General features: G+C 36.4%; 1 protein-coding gene across 1 annotated transcript in view; it reads right to left on the bottom strand.

The window, feature by feature from the left end:
* Positions 1-24,981, bottom strand: part of GPC5 (glypican 5) — a 1,351,161-nt gene that overhangs the window by 1,297,137 nt on the left and 29,043 nt on the right. The window contains exon 2 of the mRNA XM_008156479.3: positions 18,325-18,486. Coding sequence (XP_008154701.3) covers positions 18,325-18,486 — 162 coding nt within the window. The remainder of the gene's footprint in view (positions 1-18,324; positions 18,487-24,981) is intronic.

Below are 24,981 nucleotides of genomic sequence, written 5' to 3'. Positions count from 1 at the left end.
CTGGGTCTCAAACAATATTCATGATTAAAATTTTATTTGGTTATCTCAATTTGTGGGAAAAATTCTTTGATAAATCTACTATTTTTATTTGAAAAAAAAGTATACTCTACTAGAATACACTGAAATTGAAAATGTCTATGATATGCAGGATTTATATTTGGTGAAATACTCAAAAGAATCACATAGATGACTTATTTAATAGTTTTTGCCTAAGGGAAAAAATTAAAGAGAGATTCTCTAAATGAAAGCAGGAAAGGCAGAACCTGTGAAAATCTTTTGGCTGAAATATTTAGACACTGCAATACCAAAATATTAGAATGATACTTTGCTTATTGATATCCAATTCCTCAGCACAATCTGTTGCAAAGGATATCCTTCCTAAATTGAATGGCATTTACACCTATCTGTTAGACATAGTTGGGTAGGTCTATTTTGGGATTCTCTAATCTATGTATTTATTCCTCTGTCTATATTGTAACTCACCCCATCATTCTTTTTACCTTGATTTTGTAAATGATGACCTGTAAATTCACATGTAGCTATGGATAAACAACCTATTTATTTAAAGGAATCTAGGAGCTAATTATGTGTTTAATATGCTAATGTGTTCAATATAAACTCTTTCATTTGTATGTGTTCCAGTAAAATATATAAATTGTTTGGTACATGTATTTTTAAGATGCCTACATGGTATTGTGCTATATACCTCATTTTCTTTCTACCTGTCTTCACTCTACCTTATGTTTTTAAAGGCTATCCAAGTCACTTTATATGCATTCAGTTGATTATTCCTAATGATACATACTATTCCATAATGCATTATCTCCAAATTTTCCTTACCTTTCCCTCAATTACAGACACCAGATTGTCTCAACTCCCAGCTATTACAACAAACACTACAATTAACATTCTTGTTCATGACCCTCAGTGTCTGGTCTCTATAAAAAATTTTCCAATATAAATAACCGGTAGAAGGATCAGAAAGAGAGAGAATCACATTTTAACCACGTGCTGTCAAACTGCTTTCCAGAAGAGCAGCACCAGTGTAGCCTACCAATTGTTAAATATAGTCTTAATTTGCATTCAAAATATATGATCTCATTAAAATAACAAATACACTAAATATATTTAGTAAGTGTTGCCAAATATATAATTTAATTTAAACCTTCTTTGAAGGTTTGTAATAAAAACAAATTAAGCAGTTGGCCTAGATTACCTAAAGTATTGCCCTGGGACCACAGCTAAAAAGTAAGCATATTAAGCCCAGATTTTAAAAATCAGAACATGAATGAAACATTTATTGTCCCTCTTGAACCAGCGGACATTTTTGCCACAGCCCTCTGACTCTTTTTACAAAGCATACTTTCCAGAGACTGTAAGTGCCCATTGATCTCCACTGTCTTTCCTCTCAAAATACATTGCAGACAAGTAATATTTCACATTTTCAACAGCTAGGACATGCAACTATCAGATAATTTTATGAATCATAATTTTATGAATCAATAATTAGCAACATTGCAAAGCCGGCATGGCTCAGTGGTTGAGTGTTGACCCATGAACCAGGAGTCACAGTTCAATTCCCACTCAGGGCACATGCCCAGGTTATGGGCTCTATCCCCAGAAGAGGGCATGCAGGAGGCAGCCAATCAATGATTCTATCTCATCATTGAAGTTTCTCTCCCTCTCCCTCCCTCTCTCTCAAAAAAATAAAAACATATCTATCTATCCATATATCTTACCTAATAATAGACAAACATGTAAATTGACCATACCTCCACTACGCCACCAGCCAATCAGGAGTGATATGCAAATTAACCCAACAAAGATGGTGGTTGATTTGCATACACAGGCGCTGAGTGACGGGGCAGGCGGGATGCTTGTGTCGTCACCATGGCGACGACGCAGGCGTTCTGCCCCACCCCTGGTCTCTCAGGGCCTCTGGGCAGCGTGGGAAGGCGGAGCTGGAGTGGAAAGAGGCAGCTCCTGAGCAGAAAGAGGCAGCTCCCGAGCAAAAAGAGGCGGCTCCGGGGCCTGAGCAGAAAGGGGCTGGGCCGGAGTGGAAAGGTGGTGCCGGCAGCCAGGGAAAAGAAAGCCCATTCTAGCACGAATCTTTGTGCATTGGGCTTCTAGTATATATATAAAAAGCCAGAGACCAACACCGACATGACCATAACGACCTAATGACTGGTCGCTATGACACTCACTGCAGCCAGCAAACCAGCCTGACCCAAGCCGATCACCCCCAACACCCCAATTAGGTCAGGGCCTGCCAGCCAACCACCTTGACTGGCAGAAATTTGGGGTCCAGGGACCTGAGAGTTACTCAGTCTCAGTTTCTGGCAGCTGCGTAGGCAAAGCTCTCCTTTGGCAGAAGTGGACCTGGGATCAGGGCGCTGGAGTCGGGGTTAGGGTGGGGAGGCTTTCCTGGTGGCCACAGCAGTCCTTGTGGGCCGCGCACAGCACCTGGGCATCTAGGCACACAGGAAACAGGAGGTGCAAGGCCGATGTGGGCTCTTAGCCCGCCCGCTGAGCCCAGCAGCACCAGCAGGTGGGCCATGATGTGCAGTGAGGCGCTGGGCCACAGGCAGGAGGGGAAGTGAGTCAGGAGGGCAAGGTCCTGCACCAGACAGAGCCCTGAGTGGCATGGGCAGTGCCAGAGCTGCAAACCCCGGCAGCTTTTCAGCCTTGTCCTTGGAATTCAGAGGTCAGCCCCACTTCAAGAGAGAGGACATGGCGAAAAGTGGCAAGGCCACAGAAGAGATGGGAAATGCTGTGGCCATCTTCAGGAGACACAGCTGCCACGGTCTTCAGTAACTATGAACAGATAATTTTTGGTCTCGGTTCTACAGAAGAGGAAGCTGAGACTCAAAGAAGGGAGCCTTCCACAACACCTCACCCACTTCTCAGACCTGACCCTGTGCAGCGCTGTTTTCATTGAAAGCAGAGGATCCAAAATGTTTTTAGATCTTTGTTATTTTAGGCAGGAAAGAATTTAGCACAGGGAATTGGTTCCTGGGAAATCATCGGAAAGCTGGAGGAATGGGTATTAGCCTGGGCCCCCAGGAAAAACTCCCTGGCCAGTGGGAGGAGCTGCCCCCTCAGCCACAACTGAATTCTAGGACACTCTGGCACAGCTGTGACCTGGGGATCAGGAAACTGCTGCTTCCACAAGTGCCCTCCAGCTCCCACAAAACAGGTCACTGGGCACTGCCTCTGCCACAACTGCCTATGCACAGCCTGGATTCTGCTGCAGAAAACCTCCACATCTCTGCAAACATGATCACCAGCAGCAAACAGCCCAAACTGCAGGAAGATGCCTCTGCCCCACTTCTGCCTTCAGAATATTGTGCAAGCGCATCCAATCGGCAGACACGAATTCATCTCCAGAAACCTAGCTGCAGAGGAGTTTGGGCAATTTCAGACTTTGGTCTAGGAGTGAGATCTTGCCAATGTACCTCATGTGCCTGGTATTGATAAAAAATGGGGCCCAGCTGGTGGGGCTCAGTGGTTGAGCATCGATCTATGAACCAGGAGGTCATGATAGGATTCCTGGTCAAATTTCAGGCTTGATCCTCAGTAGGGGCATGCAGGAGGCAGCTGATCAATGATTCTCATCATTGATGTTTCTGTCTATCTCTCTTTCTCCCTTCCTCTGAAATCATTTTTTTTTTAAATGGGGTCATGCTGTATATATGTGTTATAATGAGTTTTTCACTTCATAGATCACTAATATCTTTCCTGTTAAAACCATACTTAGAGAACATTATTTATTTATCATTCATTTTAACTGATCTCAAAGAGAAGAAGGGAGAGACAGAGAAACATTGTTCCGTTGTTTCCTGCACTCACTGGACTGGGTATTGAATCTGCAACCTGGGCATGTGCCCTGACTGGCAATCGATCCACCACTTTCAGGTGTATGGGATGATGCTATGCTGGCACCCTGACCCCAAATTCCAGCCTCCAGAACTGTGAGAAAAATACATTTCTGTTGTTTAAGCCACACAAATTTATGATATTTTGTTATGGCTGTCTGAGCTGACTAATCTATACTAATAAAAGGGTACTATGCTAATTAGACCAGGTCAACCAGTCCGGTCGTCCTTCTGGACAAAGCCACGAGGCAGAGGCAGTTAAGGGCTATCAGGCCTGCAGGGGAGCAGTTAGGGACAATCAGCCAGCAAGGGAGAGCAGGTAGGGGCGATCAGGCAGGCAGGGGAGAGCAGGTAGGGATGATCAGGCAGGCAGGCAGAATGGTTAGGGACAATCAGGCAGGCAGGCAGTTGAGCGGTTAGGAGCCAGCAGTCCCAGATTGCAAGAGGTATGTCTGACTGCCAGGATCAGGCCTAAACCAGCAGTCAGACATCCCCCGAGGAGTCCCGATTGGAGAGGGTGCAGGCCGGGCTGAGGGACACCCACCCCACCCCACCCCATGCATGAATTTTGTGCACCAGGCCTCTAGTTTTTAAAATAATAATAATTAGCAACATGTAGACTGAAACAAAATAATCTTAATGAACCAAAATAGTTCAATGAAATCTCAGATGAAAATTTTTGTCATAGTCTACCAACCAGAAAGCCTTTCACATTGCTCTGAAGTCTGTGCATTTATTCCATGCTGTTGTAAATGGACCAACTTGAAGTTAGTGGCTCTATTTAATAACTCATAAATGCATAATCTAAAGGCTTGGCTTTGTTAAGATCCAACAGAAACTACAAATATCCCTGAATATGATAAGAATGAAACAGTGATATCAAAAATTAGAAGTCTTTACTATGTGAATATATTCTCATTTGGAGAAGGACACTAACAAGGTTAAGCCACTGAATAATTTCCCATAGACTCTGTCCCTGTGCATCATTCTGTTGGTCAAATCTCAGATTTTTGTGTTCATGTTAGTTTCTACTACAGTTAACAGTAAAAGCATAACAATCTAATACCATTTAATAAAATTAGATATTTCATTTGATTACCAGTTGGATAATAGAAAATCCTCCTTTAAAATGTACTAATTAATATTATTCACCAAATAATTTTTCTCAATGGCTTGTCTTTAACAAATTAGAGAGCATGTTTGGCTGTAACCCCAAACACTTGCAACATGAATCTGGCAACCCTATCAGAAGCAATAATCCAAGGAAGCATCTAGAAGTTTAGATCCCAAGGCCCTTCTCCTGCCTGACCGCTACAGCACATCTGACAATGTGACAATTGACTTTATACAATTCCCCATACATACTTAGAGAAACACCATCAGACAATTTCTACCCTGAAATGTTTTGCTGCCAATCAAATATTAGGAAAAATATACACCATGAATAAAGGAGGAAGAATAGCTAGCATATATTAAGTGCTTATCATGTACCAGCCACCATGCTAATTACTTTATTACCTCAATCATTTCTCACTAATTGCAGCCAAGAAGAAGGTACTATTATTATTTCATTCTACAAGCAAGGAAAATGAGGCCCAGCTAGCAAACCTTGAGATGGGATTCAAACTCAGATCCTGACTCTAGGACCCTTGTTCTTAAACTCTTAAGTGTATTGCCTATCTAATCACAACAATCAATAAAGGTTTTCCCACAACAAAGACCAGTGCTTGTTCTATTATGGAGTATCTTCCTCTTGTTTCTACTTACAGGAAAAAAAAACAAAAACATGTTTCCTAAATTAACATTCAAGTCAAGTCCATACCCTGAGGAGATGTAGTCAAACAAATAGGACAAGAGAGCAATATCCTTTAAGGTGTAAAAGTTCAATTATCTTTGTTTATATAAAAGTTAGCCCACAGGCAGAATTACCCTGGAACAAAAGAAGGGCAGCATAGCTATCCAACAATTACCCTTTATTTACTATTATGACTCTCTGGATCTTGAGATGCCATTTCAAGCCCTTTGCCTCCTGCATAACAGCTATACATATATCCCATTTATTGCTAGATATATTTTATGTTAAAAGCATGGAGATGTGCATGGATAATTTTCCATTATGAACAGCTACACTGAGGAATGACTATAAAATTAAAGTCCTCTATTTGTCTGAGGAAACAGGGGTATCTTATTTCCCATTATACCTTACCACTTTACCAATTAAATATTATGGCCAATGACTTAATATTCTCATCTTAAACTGCTCTTCTCCCAAGGCTATAGGGAAAAAACATTTAACTATTAATAACATTTCTACATTTTTAATAAACAAATTATTATATCATTTAATAATTTTTAAGTTGACAATTAATGCCAATTACACGGACTGCAAGTATTTCTAATTAGATTAAGAGATGATATAATAAAAGATATACAAATGAATAACTATTGATATTGTTATGTAAGCAGAACTTAGTTCATTTATGATTCATATAAAAATAGCAAATGTGTTATTGGTATTACAATAATTACCACCAAGACTTCAAAATTGAGTCACACGAGCCTTAAATCATCACAGAATCTTATGTGCTACCTGGATTACTGACTAATAAAGAATTTAATTTTCAATTTTATGCAACCATGTTATATATTTTATAATTAAACAAAGCTTCAAATAAATTTCTCATATACAAAGTCATAATTTTGACCATAATTACTATTATGCAACTTTATTCAACATTATCTCATCACATGCTTTCTCCTATCAATGCTCCAAATGTCTTTACAAATTTCATGCAAGTTGATTTTATTTATTTGTTATTTCTCAATTAATACCCTTCACTTAAATTATGCTAAAATTTGTTATGTTTCATTGTGTACAATCATGAGTTATTCCATCAAAATTAATTTTATTTTCATATTTACACATATGCTATTATGGAAACAAGATCTTTAACACTTTACAGAGCCAAATCATAGGAAGGAGTTGGAAATCTCCTGGCTCTTCCAGACCACTAATCTTCAAGCCCTGTGCCAAAGATCACCTCCTCCAATACATTGTGACACAGATTGTAGGGAAGGTTTCATGATGTATGCTTACCTGCAAACTCATCAAGTTGCATATATCAAATATGTAAAGTTTTTTGTATGTCAATCATACCTAAGGTGACCAGATGTCCCGCTTTTGGCGGGACAGTCCCGATTTTTAACAATTTGTCCCGAGTCCCGTGGCGTTTTAAAAAAGTCCCGATTTTTGGAAAAAATGCACAACAAGCTAGGGAATGGCGGGAAAACGGGAAGGGAATATACGGTTTTCGGAGGCCATGTGGCTATTTAGCCAGGATATGAGTTTTACATTATTTTTGTTAATTTTATAATGTTAAACTTCAATAATAACAAATAATTGTTGAGAACTGATTATCGAGAACTGCTTATCAAAGTTCAAATTGTTGATCAGTTGTTAGAATTCGACCACCATTGTTTGGACTTAATGAACAATGGCATTTTTGGGGATTGGCAATGATGAAAACATTTTGTAACTGTCTCTCAGATGATACACATTGTACTTCGTGCTAGTAAGCTAGTTAAACAAGTGATGTCATTACAAATCAGCTATTCAGATAATTTAGGTAAGTAATTTATTTATTTATTTCATAAATACATAAATTTTCTTGAATTTAGCAGACAGTACTCATATTATTTATATTTTATAGTGGCGACAAAAAGTCTAGCGCTGGCCTTGAAAGTGACACTTACGACTTACGTTTCGGCAAATTCAGAGGAAAAATAATACAAGTTAGTACTGTTATTATTTAGAAAGAAATATAGGATTAAAATAATTTTTAAAATATAGTTAGTTTATAACAATCAAATTAATTTAATTTATAAACTAACAATAAAATATGTTCATGTAATTATGTACCCACTTACTGTGTTTTTAAGCAATATGTATATAATAATTTATAATATAATTTTAAATTATTTTTTTTAGATTTTTAACATAATGAGTAAGAAAAGAGGATGCAAATTCAACGATGATCTAAGAAATGAGTTTCCTTTTATTAAAAAAACCAAAAGCGATTACAATATAGACCAAATTTTTAATCAAGAACCCGCCCCGGAGCCGAAACCGGTTTGGCTCAGTGGATAGAGCGTTGGCCTGTGGACTCAAGGGTCCCAGGTTCGATTCTGGTCAAGGGCATGTACCTTGGTTGCGGGCACATCCCCAGTAGGGGGTGTGCAAGAGGCAGCTGATCGATGTTTCTAACTCTCTATCCCTCTCTCTTCCTCTCTGTAAAAAATCAATAAAATATATTTTTTTTAAAAAAGAACGTCCCCCCACCCCCCACCCCCCGGTCAATGGTGTCCCGCTTTACCAATGTTAAAATCTGGTCACCTTAATCATACCCCAATAAAGTGGTTTAAATATATATATTAGCTTCCATCAGATAATCAATAAATGCACCTGTCACACCCACCAACTTCCCTTTCATTGAGAACTTTAGAAACAGGTGACAGTTTGTCTCACTCCAACTCGATTCAGAGATTCCAAAATCCGTGTAGAAACCAATCCTACAGCCCCAGCATCTTTAACTCACCTGCACTATAGCCAGACACTTAACCCCAGACACACCTTTGGTATATTTTACCACAATCTGCCACTTCTTGGCCTCAGTTCTTTCCTACTATGCCCAGGGCCCACTGATGATTGTAATACAGGGGTTGGCAAAAGTAGGTTAACAGTTGTGAGTACAAAAAAAACAGAATTTACTTGTGTATTATTATTTATTCATTATTACATTATTCTTCCATATGAACAACTGTAAATCTACTTTTGTCCCACCCTGTTTGTTGACACAAAAACAACTGTAAAAGAAATGACCTGTCAGAAGACCTGGTAAGTGCATCAGGATATACTTCAATGAAATTTATAATCGTAATAGAAAAATCATTTAAATGAAATACATTTCTGATTAACTTTAATGGCCTATTACTGCTTTCAATATTATTTTGTTTTAGTTTCAGGTTCACAGCATAGTGGTTTGACAATCATATACTTTACAAAGTTATCTCTCTGATATTTCAAATACCCACCTGGCACCATACATAGCTATTACATTATTATTGACTATATTCTCTATGCTGTACTTTAAATCCCTGTGACTATTTTGTACCTGCCAATTTGTACTTCTCAATCCCTTCGCCTGTTTCAACCAGACCCCCAACTGCCCTCCCTCTGTCAATCATCAGTCTGTTCATTATTGCTTTCAGAAGTAAATATTTCTAAGATAAGCTCTGTTCTATAAGTAGCTGATAATTATTTATTTTCATAGATTACAAATGACTATTGTGAGGCTGTTCTCATTGTTTTTTATGACTATCTAAGGGAAGAGAGGTCAGTGCCCCTGACTAAATAGTCAGGTATTGCATGTTTTAAAAGTTCATAGGCACCACAGGTGAAAATGGCTGCTCTATGTGTATATATAGGTTCACCAGACATATATATAAGGGAAAATGAAGAACACACAAGGTAAACAACAGTTTGTGAAAAGACATTCAGACTCCCTAATAACAGGGAACCACATATTTTGAAAATAAGATATCATTTCACATCAGTTCAGCAAATCTTTTAAAATTCTGACAATACTGTTGGGAAAGATGTGGAAAAATGACAGAGCATACCAACTGTTTGTGGGAGTTTAAATTGGTTCAGTGCCTTAGAAGAGCTATTCAGCAAAATCTAGGAAAGCTGACAATATTCATAGCCTATAAGCCACTATTTCACTTCTATGTCTAAATCCTAGAGAAGCATGTGCCTATGGAGACATGAACAAGAATGTTCATTGCAGCGCTATAAATGCAAAAATAAGTAGGAAATTTATGAAAAGGAGAATGAACAAATGTCGCATATCTATAAAGAGAAATTTTATAAATACTGTTACATGGACGAATAAGAGATAGAGGGAAAGATAAATCTCAAAAACATAGCTAGTTTTAACCTCCCACATGTCCCGTCCTTTACTCAAAGCAAAGGTAGCTTTTGAGAGTCATTCCTTTTGATCCCTTATGCAAAAGCAAGATTAAACTAATATAAAGATAACCATATAATAATATGATAAAGGATCAGATGATCAGATTCAATGAACTAACAAGCAAAATAGAGACAGCTGACGGGTGTGGGGCTGGATAGGGGGGTAGAAGGATTGAGCAAAAAAAATGAAAGGAGAAAGAACTACCTGGTGAAATGTCAACTCTTCTTCTAGTCAATAAATGTACAGTTCTCACATTGAAAAGATTGAACTGAAATTGTTTAATATAAAATCAAGAAAAATTATTTAGCCTACTGTCAATGGGTTACTATGCTTTCTAGGTAAGATTGCCATGACAATATGTGGTATTATAAGCTATCATCAGTCAGAATTAAAACAACTAAAAGTTTACTTCTTAAAATTTTTAAAAGGAATTTTACAAAGTAAACCCAGTAGGGTTTACAGTAGGTGTTTTACAGATATATTAATTGCATCAATAGAGAAATAAAGAAAAGAAAAAAGAATGAAGGCAGCGAGGGAGGGAATCTGTCATTTTATTTCAGAACCATCTTCCTGCTAAGTCCCATTCATTTCTTCATTTATTCACGCAGTTCATTTTTTTTAAATATACACTGAGTGGCCAGATTATTATGATCTCAATTTATACTTAACATTTTCCACTGTAGATAATGCTTCAATCAAAGCAAGCTTTATTTCTAGCTGAAAAGTAATTTAAGCTCTTGCAACTTTTATGTATAATATAGGGAAATCACTCATTTTCATAATTAATAGAAGCCTGCTGATATAGATTCAAAAGAAACATTTTTTAATCCTCACCCAAGGATATTTTTTCCATTGATTTTTTTTAGAGAGAATAGAAGGGCGGGGGAGAGACAGAGAGAAACATCTATATAAGAGAGACACATCGACTGGTCGCCGGCCGTACATGCCCCAACCTGGTCTAGAATTGAGCCTGCAACCGAGGTATGTGCCCTTGACTGGAATCGAACCTGTGATCCTTCAGTCCACAGGCCAGTGCTCTAACCACTGAGCAAAAACAGCTAGGGCCAAAAGAAACAAGTTTTAACATTTCAGAGATAAAGAACAGTTGGATAAAGACCAATTGCATTGATAGCTGTCAACACACTAACCCATGCCTAAAACTGAATGGCAAAATAATTGTAATCACATTCATAAGAAATGCCACTGACAGAAACACTATAATGTACCCCTTTCTAGTTCATAAATCAATAAATCAATGTTGGCATACTAGAAGTGTGAAGGAGCCAATGAAAATAAAATAGATATGAATTTTGGACACTGTACAATCAAGCACCTGACAGTGCTGGCATACAGTAGGTGTTTCACAGATATATTAATTGCATCAATAGAGAAATAAAGAAAAGAAAAAAGAATGAAGGCAGCGAGGGAGGGAATCTGTCATTTTATTTCAGAACCATCTTCCTGCTAAGTCCCATTCATTTCTTCATTTATTCACGCAGTTCATTTTTTTTAAATATACACTGAGTGGACAGATTATTATGATCTCTGAATGCATAATAATCTGGCCACTCAGTGTAGACTGACCACAGAGTTGGGATTTTAAAATAAGGTTTTTCCATGTATAAGAACTGCATTGTGGGTAGTTAGAAAGAAGCAGAGGACTTACTAGCCAGAGGCTGAGGGCCACTATCTCCTGGTCCCTTGACATATCAAGATTTGCAAGCTTTCCCTTATACATAAGTACACTGAGTGCCAGATTATTATGCGTTCAGAGATCATAATAATCTGGCTACTCAATGTATATTTTTATTGATTTCAGAGATAAAGGGAGAGGGAGAGAAAGAAGCATCAATGATGAGAGAGAACCATTAATTGGCTGCCTCCTACAGGACCCCTGAGCCTGCAACCCAGGCATGTGCCCTGACCTGGAATCAAGCCAGGACCTTCTGGTTCATAGGTCAATGTTTAACCACTGAGCAACACTAGCTGGGCTCATGCAGTTCATTTAATTACATCTATTGAGCATCTGCTCTAGGTGCTAGCAAAAAGGAAAAACAAACAAGTCTCCTCAACACTGCCAGCCTAAGGCTACCAGCTCTCTTACCATTGGATTTTTGACCAGATAAGTCACAGTGTTGGGAATAGCATTATTCCTTTATCCTTCCACATAATGCTTTTTCAGGGAATAATTTTAAATATTGTCCACCTCTGTGAAACAAATAAGAATAATGTATTCCATGCTAAATATAAATACAAATCAATTTACTCACCTATATCTTAATATAGTCAAATATTCTCTATATCCTTATGCCTTTGACTATGTGTACACACACAAACACACATACTTTAAACTAGTTTTACAGTAGCTGAACACTTTACAGTAGCTAATATCTGTTAGTGTGAAGGAGGACAATCCATTAATTATATTCTCATCTTTAATTCACCTGCTTTTAAAAGATATTTAATTTTGAACACATTCCTATGTTGCATTAAAAATAGGAATACATTTTTATTAAATTCCTAAATCTAGTATTTCAACCCAAGAGGACAAGCTTGTCAATCTTTCAGGTACTTACAATAAAAAAATGAAAAGTTAATTAGCTAAGAGAATGAAATCATTAATAAAGATGTTAAATCCTTCCTGTGCTAAATATCATTTGTCACTCAGAGTTTTGTAATAATGTATATTTTTAATTTTTATAGAAAAATTGAAACTTCCAGAATAAAAACTTAGTATCTACCACATAGTTTAAAAATATTTGAGCTACTTGAAGATAAAGAAATCGGAAAAGGTATATCTCAAAAGAAATATATAATTTCTTAACCTTATCTTGCCAATGTTTTAAAAAAAAAAATGCTTCCAATAGTGTTCTCCCAAGTGGTCCTTCATTTTATTTTTGAAAGTGATGCTGAAAATTTATAGTGTTAAATTTTAAAAACTAAACTATTATCTCATTGAAATGGAGATTTAAAAACTTGAAAGCTGGATGAGAGTTGCTTTTTCACAGCAGGTTACATATTCTCTGTCAACTTCCAGTATTTCTTCATAAGTCACACCATACTTTAGTGTAGAAATAAATAAAAACTTTGCAAGGAATATTTTCAAAATATTTTTAAAGCAGTCAATCCCAACTCACAGTAAAACAGATGAAGAGAAACAAACTTACACGACTCTCAGGCTGCTCTACTTTAATCATGAACAGTAAGTCCCTGAAAATGAAGAACACTTGTCTGCACTGTGACAAAGTCCCTCTGCAAACAGCACCACTTTCTCATGAACAGCAACAGACACAGGCGTATCAGCTTGTGCCTGTTATCTTACAGAACACTGCATGCTGCATGAATGACTACCCTTACGATAGAGTAAATTCCCAAGTCATAATTATGGGTCCTTCCAAAACAAATCTTTGTTTTGTTGTTCTGTTTATTTTAAGAAAATATGACTTTAAATAAACCACACCAACCAATTCCTTAAAAGAAAAAAAATTGGAAGAGCTGTCGCAGCAGGCTGATGCCAACTTCACTGGTATATATCATCCAATGCTGAATCCCAGAGCTGAATGTGGACTGGACACAGGATAACTTTGTGTCCTCGCCCACCAGTTGCCAGTACTGTTTGCTCTCTCCCCTAAAAAATCCCTTCATCTCGCAAAAACATGGGGCTCACAAAATCTATAGGCCCAAGTGATTATCTCCATCAACAAAATCTAAAGAGTTGCTTCAAAAATGTTATTTCCATGGGCATCCATAAGATTCATGACAGAAGAGACCATACTGTATCCCAGTTGAAAGTATTTCATAACCCAGAATACCACTAAAAAAAAAAACACACACAAAAACAGTGTAATATTGCTGAAGTAGAAGACCTAAATGAAATATTTAAAAATCAAAATATCCAAAATTTAGCAAATCTACTTAAAACATTTGAGAAGTGAACTGATTTCCCCATTAAATTTCTCTCAATTAGACTTGTTTCCCAATAAAATGTGCTTGGTTTCTTTCTTCTTAGAAAAATAATGACTTTGAATTGTTTTCAGATATTTGATTACACAGAAAATAGATGGGGGGCATTTTACTTATTGATAAAGTAGCCCCTGCTCAGTTATCATAGAGTAAATGTGATTTCAAAAATTACTTTTAATGTATATATTTAAATTTGTTTGTATGGAAATAAGCTTAAACTTATTATTCGGTTCATTAAGTTAAAAACAGATATTCTTCTTGTAAGAGAATTTGTTCCAGTGAAATTTCTTCTAAGTTTGTCTTGCCTTCTCATAATTCTCAAATAAAACTCAGCATTCCACAAAGGGAGAAAACAATATTTGATTATAACAAATCACATATAAGAAAGTCCCTACCATTTTCATTTTTATGATTAATATTTAAATAAATACCAAAACTCAACCCCTTGAATCCAGCACATACAATTTACTAAACAGAAAAAAACTTAAATTTACATAAAATTACGTGCCACTCTGGTAGATAGAGATGACCACATATATTTCTAGTACTTAGGTAGTTATCACCAAACTTATAGCAATATCAACAAAATCTTTCAGCAGCCTAAAAGTGTAAATAAGTAATTCAGGGTTTGTGTTTTTCCCAATCTTTTGAACTCAATTTTCTCTATTTTAATCAATTTATCCAAGAATATGTGAAAAGTTTGCTACAATATCTTTCAAGACAGAAGAAATGTTCTACCAATATTGAATTAATGCCTAAGTGTTAGCAACTGTTGGCATTTTCTTTCACCTAGATAGTTAACACTGTTATCCAAAAAAAAATTAGGTTTGCTTTGTAGTGAATCTCTTCAGTCATATATTCTTACTTGAGGGATTTAGGTTTCATATTAAAAGAGAAGAAATCATAATTAAGTTTCCCTGTTCAAAAATCTTTAAAGACTCTCTCAAACCCAAGTTAATGATTTTTTTAATTCTTTAAAATTTATTTTTCAATTACAGTTGACACACATTATATTAGTTTCAGGTGTACAACACAGTGATTAGACATTTAATACCTTATGAAGTGATCACCTGATAAGTCTAGTACCCAATGTACACTATAGACAATTATTACATTACTAGAGGACCGATGCACTGGGGTCCCTTGACCTGGTCTACGGGGATCGGGTCAAAAACAACTCTTCAACACACCTCAAGGGGTCCCAGATTGCAAGAGGACACAGGCCAGGCTGAGGGACCCCACCAGTGCATGGTCGGGGCTGGGGAGGGACCGGTCAGCTGGGGAGAGACCGTGGTAGGGCTCCAGGGAATGTTTGGCTAATCTGGCCCAGTCCCGATCAGCTGAACCCCAGTAGCAAGCTAACCTACTGGTCAGAGCATCTGCCACCTGATGGTCAGTGCACGTCATAGCGAATGGTCAAATGGTCGACCAATCAGAGGGACAATTAGCACATTAGGCTTTTATACATATAGATTGACCCTACTCCCTATGCTTTACTTACATCTCATGACCATTTTTATAACTGGAAATTTGTACTTCTTGATCCCTTTCACCTTTTCAAAAATTACCCAACCCCCTTACCACCTGGCGACCATCAACTTGTTCTCTGTATCTATGACTTTTTTTTCATTTATTTTGTTCATTAGATGCCACATATAAGTAAAATCATATGGTATTTGTCTTTCTCTGTCTGACTTATTTCACTTAGCATAATACTCTCTAGGTCCATCTATGCTGTACCAAATAGTAAGATTTCATTCTATTTTATGGCTAGTATTCACTTCTTTATCCGATTGTCCACTGATGGGCTATCTATAATAATAAAAGCATAATATGCTAATTAGACTGGATGTTCTTCTGGACGAAGCCAGGGATGCGAGGGCCAAGCCCCTTGCACAAATTTCGTGCATCAGGCCTCTAGTTATAAATAATGCTGTAAGGAACACAGGTGTGCATATATCTTTCCTAATTAGCATTTAAGATTTCTTCAGATAACTACCCAGAACTGGAATTGCTGAATCCTTTGGTAGTTCTATTTTTAAGTTTCTGAGGAACCTCCATACTATTTTCCATAGTAGTTGCACAAATTTACAAACTCACCAACAGTGCACCAATATCCACAAATCGATTAAGATGATATACCATATATCAAGTAAACATCTCACTGGATGGAGAATAAACATTTGACAAAATCCAACATCCATTTATAATAAAAACTCTCAGCAAAGTGGGAAGAGAGGGAACATACCTCAACATAATAAAGGGCATATATGACAAACCCACAGGTAACATACTCAATGGTGAAAAGCTGAAAGCTTTCTTTTAAGATCAGGAACAAGACAAGGATGTCCACTTTCACCACTTTTATTCAACGAAGTATTAGAAGGACTAGCCACAATAATCAGTCAAGAAAAAAAAGGAGACATCCAAATTGGAAAGAAAGTATTAAAACTATCATTATTTGCAGATGACTTAATAATATAGAGAGAGAACCCTAAAGATTACACCAAAAATTTATTGAACTGATAAATGAATTCAGAAAAGTAGCAGGATATGAAATTAATATTCAGAAATCAGTTGCATTTTTATATACCAATAACAAACTATTAAAAAGAGAAATAAAGAAAACAATCCCATTTATAATTGCATCAAAAAGAATAAAATACCTAGGAATAAATTTAACCGATGAGGTAAAACCTGTACTTGGAAAACTGTAAGACAAGACAATGAAGAAAGAAATTAAAGATACAAATAAATTGAAATATATACCATGCTTACGAACAGAAAGAATTAACATCATTAAAATGCCCATACTACTCAAACCAATCTACAGATTCAGTGTAATCCCTATCAAAATACCAAAGGCTTTTTTCACAGAACTAAATCAAGTTGATGTTTTAAGTTTTTCTCCACGAGTCCAACTCACCTTTTCAAGCATGTGATCCACCATTCCCATCTACAACTCCTTGCTCTGGCTAAACTGGTCTATTTATCTCTAAAATGTATTTTCCATATTATACATGCTATCATGTCCATGAGGGAAAAAATCACTACATAGCTGTGTGTGTCTAGTTTAGCCAGTTCAAATCACAAATCTTTGCTTTAAAAGCATATCAATATGCTTTCCTCCAACAACTGTACATGATTAAATTCCATAACAGAAATAACGTTGTTTTCTAACATATCTAAAAGAACCACTAAATTAATAACACCTTAAAATCTGACATTTTATAGTTTCTACCAAAAAAAATCATCAATTAATCATGAACTACATTTTAATTCAAATTTTATCCTGATTTATGCATTCATTTCATTTAATATATAGTATAATTTTAAAAATTAATCAGCTTTGTGATTTAGTTCTATATAAACATAGCACAAATTATTTAGATCGATATTAATACACTTATTAAAAAGAAATCCTAACAGAAGTTATATTTTTCATTGAACAAAAGCAATAAATTTATTTGAAAAGCAGTGTGATATAAATATTTTCATTCCAATCATATACTGAATAGCTAATGCTTTATAAGGGGAAAAATAAATTAAGCTATTTTATTATAGTAATAAGGAATTTTATAGAGGAGATGACTAAAGTAAGGAAAAGATCATCTATTTTGTAATGTGCCTTGTAATTTCATAACCCATTAATTTTATATATAAACATATTGTTTGAATTAAGGTTGAGTTCTGATCTTAGCTGAACCTTAAACATCTAATTAATAGTTCCTATTTTACTATTTATCAGACTTGTTTGCACATTGATATATCATACTGGTGTTCTTTTGAGAACCACATGAGGTTGCAAGGGGAAATATTAGACAAATATTTCTTCAAATATTTCTTAAAATCAGATTTTTAAAAACAATTACACACTTACAGATAATGACATTTTATGTTATCAAATATTTTAATAAAATCTAATAATTATTTCCAATCATATTGAAGTAAATCCATGGGTCAGAATATTGGGGACCTGGAAGAACCATTGAAGGGCATATATTTGCAAGGACCATTTCATTAACAAAACAGTTTCTCTAGTCCTGTGGTCAGCAAACTGCGGCTCGCGAGCCACATGCGGCTCTTTGGCCCCTTGAGTGTGGCTCTTCCACAAAATACCACGGCCTGGGCGAGTCTATTTTGAAGAAGTGGCATTAGAAGAAGTTTAAGTTTAAAAATTTGGCTCTCAAAAGAAATTTCAATCGTTGTACTGTTTATATATTTGGCTCTGTTGACTAATGAGTTTGCCGACCACTGCCCTAGTCTAACTCAAAATATATATATTGATTTGGCCTTAGAAACAATTTTTGAAGGTTCAAAAAAGTTAAAACCTCATTTATACCAAAATAATAGACAAAGACAGAGAAGGAAATACAGCTGAGTTGACCAATAAAATGACAACAGGCAGATTACATAACAAGGCTTGTCCTTAGTGTCCTAACTCGAGATAAATTTACCTTGAAAAACAGCTGCATTTCGAGATATTAGAAACTTTAATGTAGAGCTGGATGCTTGAAGCGCCTGCTGCATGTCTTGGCGAGCTGCAATTTGATATCTTTCCTCCATCTTCCTGGTGCAACATGTAGGTTTTTTGGATACACAAACCTGAAGATCAGGTCCTGGAAAACATATAAGATTTTTCAGAATAATTATCTGTTCATTTAACAAACATTACATATTACATGTCAGGCATTAATGATCAGCACAGCACTGCACATAAAGAGTTTGTGTTCTATGCGAGGAACTGATTTACCAGAGCACTTGCTATTAAAATATTTATCTATTGTTCATGAATCTAAACATGAAACAAAATATTCTCAACCATTAACTCTTTGCTCAAATATTTTATTAACTTTTTGATCAAATATTAAGTATGTCCACTCAATTAGTTATTAACAAATAGACTATATAAAACAAATTAACTACTATATAAGTACATAGCTAAATAAAGAAATTTTATTTTTGCTTATTTTACCCAGCTAAAATTATTTGCACTAAAGATAGTATAGAGAAGTATATGGGCTAAAACAATTGTTTTTCTTGAGGAAATAAAATCAAACTTTGTACATCAGATAAAGGTAAAAAATCTTCACCTGATTTCTCATTTTCAACATCATGTTTGTGCTTCTGGTGAATAAGTGATTATCAGCAAACATGATATGAATCAAGACCCCCACATGGGCCCAAAACCAGCATCCAATATTCTACTCATCACCCAGCTTGCTAGAGACAACTCCTATGACTTTGGGTGGTGAGCACACAATACAATATACAGATGTGTCATAGAATTGTACACTCAAAACCTATATAATTTTTTATACTCTATGCATAGGCACTTTATTTTGTTGTTGTTGTTCGTTTGTTTATAATTCTTTATTGTTTAAAGTATTACATATAGTATTACATATGTCTCCTTTTTCCCCTATTGACCTCTCCCAGGCCATCCCCACACTCCCCACACATGTCCTCACTCCCCTACTGTCTGTGTCCATGGGTTATGCTCATATGCACGCATACAAGTCCTTTGGTTGATCTCTTAGCATCCCCACCCCCATGCCCCGCCTTCCCTCTGAAGTTTTGACAGTCTGTTCGATGCTTCTCTGTCTCTGGATCTATTTACGTCCATCAGTTTATGTTGTTTATTATATTCCACAAATGAGTGAGATCATGTGATATTTATCTTTCTCCTATATAAACCTATATAATTTTATTAACCAATGTCACCCCAATAAATTCAAAATTTTTAAAAAGCACCTTTTAGTTTTCTAAGCATATTCAGAAACTGTCTGTGAAGTTATTAAACGTATGTAATAGTTGTGGTTAAAAATGTGGCTAATATGATTAGCACCTCACATCCTGGATAGGGTCCCAGGGCAAGCACCTTTAGACATAGCAGGTATGCTAGAGAAGGAAGGAGAAGGTACGGACATGTAGTGGCAACTAAAAAGGATAACCCTGATGAGGGCATCATGGGGAAGGTCCCAGGGCATTCCCAGGCTACCCGGGTTTTATATAAAGCTTAGAACAATTGCTTATTACAAGGCCTAATATAATACAGTTACTCCCTTATTTTAGGGTAGGAAGAAGACTTGTGGCCCTTGATCTCTGGGGAGTTTCACAGTTCCCTTATTAGCCCTTTATTGACTAATTTTAGACCAGCAAATATATCTTATACATATACACAAATACATACACATAACAGCCACTTTTCAAACTCTTCCTACTTTTTCACACAGAGTCGGCCTCAGAATCACATTTCCAAAAGTTAGTTCTGGGTAAGATCAAGACATCTGAAATCACTCCAGGGCACCGGGACCATTACTACCACATTTTACACATGAGGAAATAGACACATAGAGAAGCTCTGAACACTGCCCAATGTCACACACCCACATACTACAAAATGGTGTTTGCAGTGATTCCCAGACTATCTTTTTCACAATCATTCTACTGGGAGGAAAGCAATAGTCCTAAGTCTATAAATGGTTCGTCTATAGCCCTAACTGGCCATTTTCAATTCCTGTTTTGAAAGAAGTCAGTTTGGTAAGTTGCAAGAAAATAAATTTTAGGTTAGGAACCATCAAAGGAGTTATATTTAAAAAGTAAAATAGGCTAAAATATCAAGTTATAGAGTTGTCATTGCTGTGTTGTTGTTTTTACAAAAATTTAAGTGAGAAAGTACACTTAGAAAGATGCTACAAATTGCCCTGGCTGCTATCCTAAACACAGTGCAGGAGGGAGACCTTCATGTCTCAGCAACTCTGCGTAAACATGGATAGCAATTTAGACAACTTAGAACAAATGCATTCTTCAAGTTGATGAGAATCTGCGTGGATTAATCCAGACTTTCATTTATACACCTTGGAAACTGGAAATGACAACATAAAACTAAACTCCAAAACAAATCAGGACTGTAAGTCAAAGATTAGTTATGTTTAATCAGCACAACATTTTCAACAGCATCAACTATGACATATGCTTAAGTAACTTGGAATTTGGATTGCAGTGAATGGGGAAAAGAGTCTGCAAGAAACTAGTTCCCTTGCTTCCTGAATCAGTCCAAAAGACAGGTGAGATGAACTAAACCTCCTCAGGGAAAGGATTCTATCTTACATTTTATTCTCAGCATAACCACAAAGGACATTAAAAAGATGCTTGCTGACAAAGAGCCCAGGCTACAGTTCTCCTGTTGTGAAAAGAACAAGCATCATAAGAGAGCAAAGCCAGATGGAATCCAAACAGATACTATATGGTAACAAGACACCTTTTAAAAATATTTCAAAGCTTGACTTCAAAAACCGTTGCACAACTAAGGATGCTATGAAACAGAAGGAGTACACAACCCAGGCTCAAAGGCAATAGTCGTGTTTCTTAACAGCAGTCATGTTTCTGAACAGTAAAATCAAACTCCACAAGAATTAAAGCACTGAAAATAAATGAAATTAAAAATAAAACAGCAGGTTCCTTGTTGAAAGGGGCTCCCTTTCAAAAGTTCCTTGTTGTGGGAGCTTTTTTTTTTTTTTTTTTTTTTCCATTTATCACCAAGAAACTGCAGTATTGGTTATTATGCCTTTCTTTCTGTTAACCAGCATCCGAAACTGTTACAGCCATCTATCTGTGTGTGTTGTTCTAGAAGGATTAAACTGGAACATTGGGAGGCATTGTGGAAAGATGGTGGTAGTGGCGACATAGTTTCCACTATCTCCAGATCTTCATATAGAACTAGAAAATAAATCCAAAAAAGACAATTAAACGACATGCCATAATACTCCCAATGCAGACTCTGGGCAGGAGGGAGAAGAATAAAGCAGTGGGGTACTGTCTGAAGAACCTGGAGACAAAAGAACCCCGAAATAACCAACAGCAATTCACGGGAAAGCACAGAAGGCTAATTTGAGAATACCAGCTGAAACCTGGAGTGTTTTCCCTTTTTGATTATTAAATGTGTGCAAAGGACCACTAATGGAAAGGAATGAATGAGCAGGAGCAAGCCAGACCCCTACGAAATCTCTAAATAGATCCAGCAGGCTCCTTTCCAGGGAAGAACCGACACAGAAAAGAAAATCCTGGAAGTGGAATCAAAATTCAACAGAAGATGCATCTAAGAGACATGGATAGAAAACGTCTAGAATAATGTGGGAGGGGAAATAAATTCAGAAAACAAACAGCCATACTTTCAAATATTACACAAAAATAACAGAAGAGAAAGCTCTATAAAGTTAGAAAAGCTACTTTGAAGCCATTCTCGATTTAAATTTTCAGAAAAAAAGCTAATGAACAACAATAAAATAGGTCAAATTTCACATCAACTTATTATAATAAAAAGAGAATAAAGAACAAAATAACATCCCCATAAAGAAAACATGTCAGAAAAGACATTCCCCACCAAAAAAGATCAAAGATATAACCATACTATTTCAAAACAAGCTAAAAGATAATGACACAAAACATGAAAGAACAACATAAATCAAAATTATTAGAAAATCTCAGATATGGAACTCAAGAAGTAATTAAAGATGAAAGAAAAAATTCTGAAATGAAGACTAAATGAGAAGAAACACAGGAGGCAATCACACGAAGGTTATGCATTAAAAAAATAGAAGACAGAAAATAAGAAATTATGAAAAATCAAAAGGAATGAAAGGATTTGAAAGATGGTGACAACAAATATTGTTAACAATGTAAGCCCTGAAGAGGAAAACAGGACAAATAGAATTTATATTTCATGTAAGCTAAAACAGTTGTGAGAGCAATATGAAATTCAAAAGAAACAATTAGGCAATACTCACTTTCTTATTTTCTAAGACTTATTGTCTAAGTCTAAACTGCATCCTTGAAAATTAGGATTTTTAAGTGTGGGAGAAAGGAGATACATGCCTAATAAAGAAGAGGTTAAGTAAAACTCTGTGATTTTGAATTTGAAGTATCAGTATGAAATTATGAAGAAATTTACCTTCAATAAATATATATTCCCTAGCATCACTGAAAATACCTAGAACAATGACTAACCAAGTGGCAAAGGGCATTCCTCAAGCCTAGATGATGGTCTTGAAATATCATTTCTCTCAAGAAGAAATCAGTGCTTCCTACAGAAATTACTCCCTCTAGATTAGGGGAATGAAATATATAAGATGACAGACCAGCTAAAACTTCTTGTATACCAGATAGCAGAGAAACTACCAAATAACTCCAGGATCATATCAAAAGCACTCAGGAGCTATGATAGCCTGCTAGTGCTGCCATTAAAAAGTCACACACCAGTGGCTTAAATAAGAGAAATTTATTTTCTCACAGTTCTAGAGGCTGGAAGTCTAAGATAAAGATACTGGCAAGTTTGAGACCACTCTCTGACTTGCATATGGCTGCCTTTTCTCATGTCCTCACATGGTACTGTCTGGTGTCTTTCTTCTTATAATGTCACCAGTCACATTGGATTAAAGCCCATTCTTATGGCCTCATTTCACCATAATTACCTCCATAAGGGTCCTATCTCCCAAAATAGTCAGAATGGGAGTTAGGGCTTCAATTTAGGACTTTTGTAGGGGACACAATTTAGCCCATATCAGAAAGGTTTCTACATGAGACAATCTGACCTTCAATAATAATAATAGCAATGAATTGCCATCAGTCAAATATGCTTAAATCCAAGGGTTTTCTGTAGCTATGCTTTATTTTATAATTTTTAAAAAAAGACTTTTAAAATGGGACTGCTGGTTGATAGTATGCATTCTCTTTTTGTTTCAAACATTTATTTCTCCCATAGTCAACTTACAGGATTTTTACATTTGTAGCACATACCAGCTTTATTGATGGTTGACATAGGAAAGGGCCCTTGGTAAAGACAATGAGATTAAGATATATTTTAGGTTTGCTAGATAACTGTTAAATTCATAAAACACCAAATGCTCACCAGATATACCACTTTCTTTTATGATTTATTCCAGAACTTCAAGAGGACTTGATACTAAATGAGGGGACTGATAATACTCTTTTAATGGCTGCTCAAGTTTCCCGCTCTGTAGTGGGAATAAGCTTGGTGTGTCCAAGAAACAACAAGAAGAGCTCCAGTTGCAATGTGGCAGTGCCGTTCACACAAAGCAACCACTAACTTTGCACAAAAAATTTAAAAAATGTCTTGAAAGCTCTAGAGAGTGAACAAAAGAAGAAAGTTCCTAAAAGGGAGTGAAGCCCTACTGGTGTGGCTCAGTTGGTTGGGCATTGTCCTGTGTACCAAAAGGTTGCCAGTTTGATTCCCGGTCAGGGTACATGCCTGGGTTTAGGGCTCAATTGCTGATAGGGGGCATGCAGGAGGCAGCCAATAGATGTTGCGCTCTCACATAGACATTTGTCTCTCCCTCTCTCCCTCCTATCCTCTCTTTCTAAAAATAAATTTATATATATAAAAGGGAGTCAATATTTGGAAGAAGGGAGAAGCATAATATTATCTTCTCATCTGTGGCTTTTAGCCTGGGGACAGTCCATGTATAAAGTGACTAAATTCCAATTTAAAAACACTAACAGTCATTCAGGACTGAGGAACTAAAAGATATCAATCAGAGCAATCACAGCTACTGGAAAGAGATGGGGAAATACCAGAAAAGGGAAGGCCAGTGAGAGGGAACCCCAACTTCTGTGTGTAAACTGCTCAAATCTCTGCTGACTCCTGAACCACATCTCGTATAGCCAGAGCAGACTGTAAGCAGCCCAGCTAATGGCAAGCTCAGGATGAAAGAACTGAACTAAAATTGCAGTGGCTGCCCAAGAGACACAGTTGACAGTTTGAGTCCAATCAAGTTCATTTTCTCCAAAGTCAAACATATTAACACTCTTTGGAGGAATATAATAGAATCCAGAGTCACCATAACATAACATTTACAGCATCCAGGAGACAATCCAAAATTACTGAACATATGAAGAATCAGTATGTGACCCATTTTCAAGAGATAAGATAATAAAGTAAGACCAACTCCAGATGCCCCAGATGTTAGAATAAACACAGACGAGCTCTAAAGCAGCAATTACAACTATGTTCAATGAGGTAAAAGGAACATGTGCTGAGAATAAATTATAGGAAAAGGAATCTCAGAAGACAAAGAAACTATAAAAAAATGAAA

Source organism: Eptesicus fuscus, chromosome 8 (genome assembly GCF_027574615.1).
Source record: "Eptesicus fuscus isolate TK198812 chromosome 8, DD_ASM_mEF_20220401, whole genome shotgun sequence".
Taxonomy (NCBI): Eukaryota; Metazoa; Chordata; class Mammalia; order Chiroptera; family Vespertilionidae; genus Eptesicus; species Eptesicus fuscus.
Note: the sequence above shows the minus strand (reverse complement) of the source record. Positions and strands in the feature narration are given on the sequence as shown.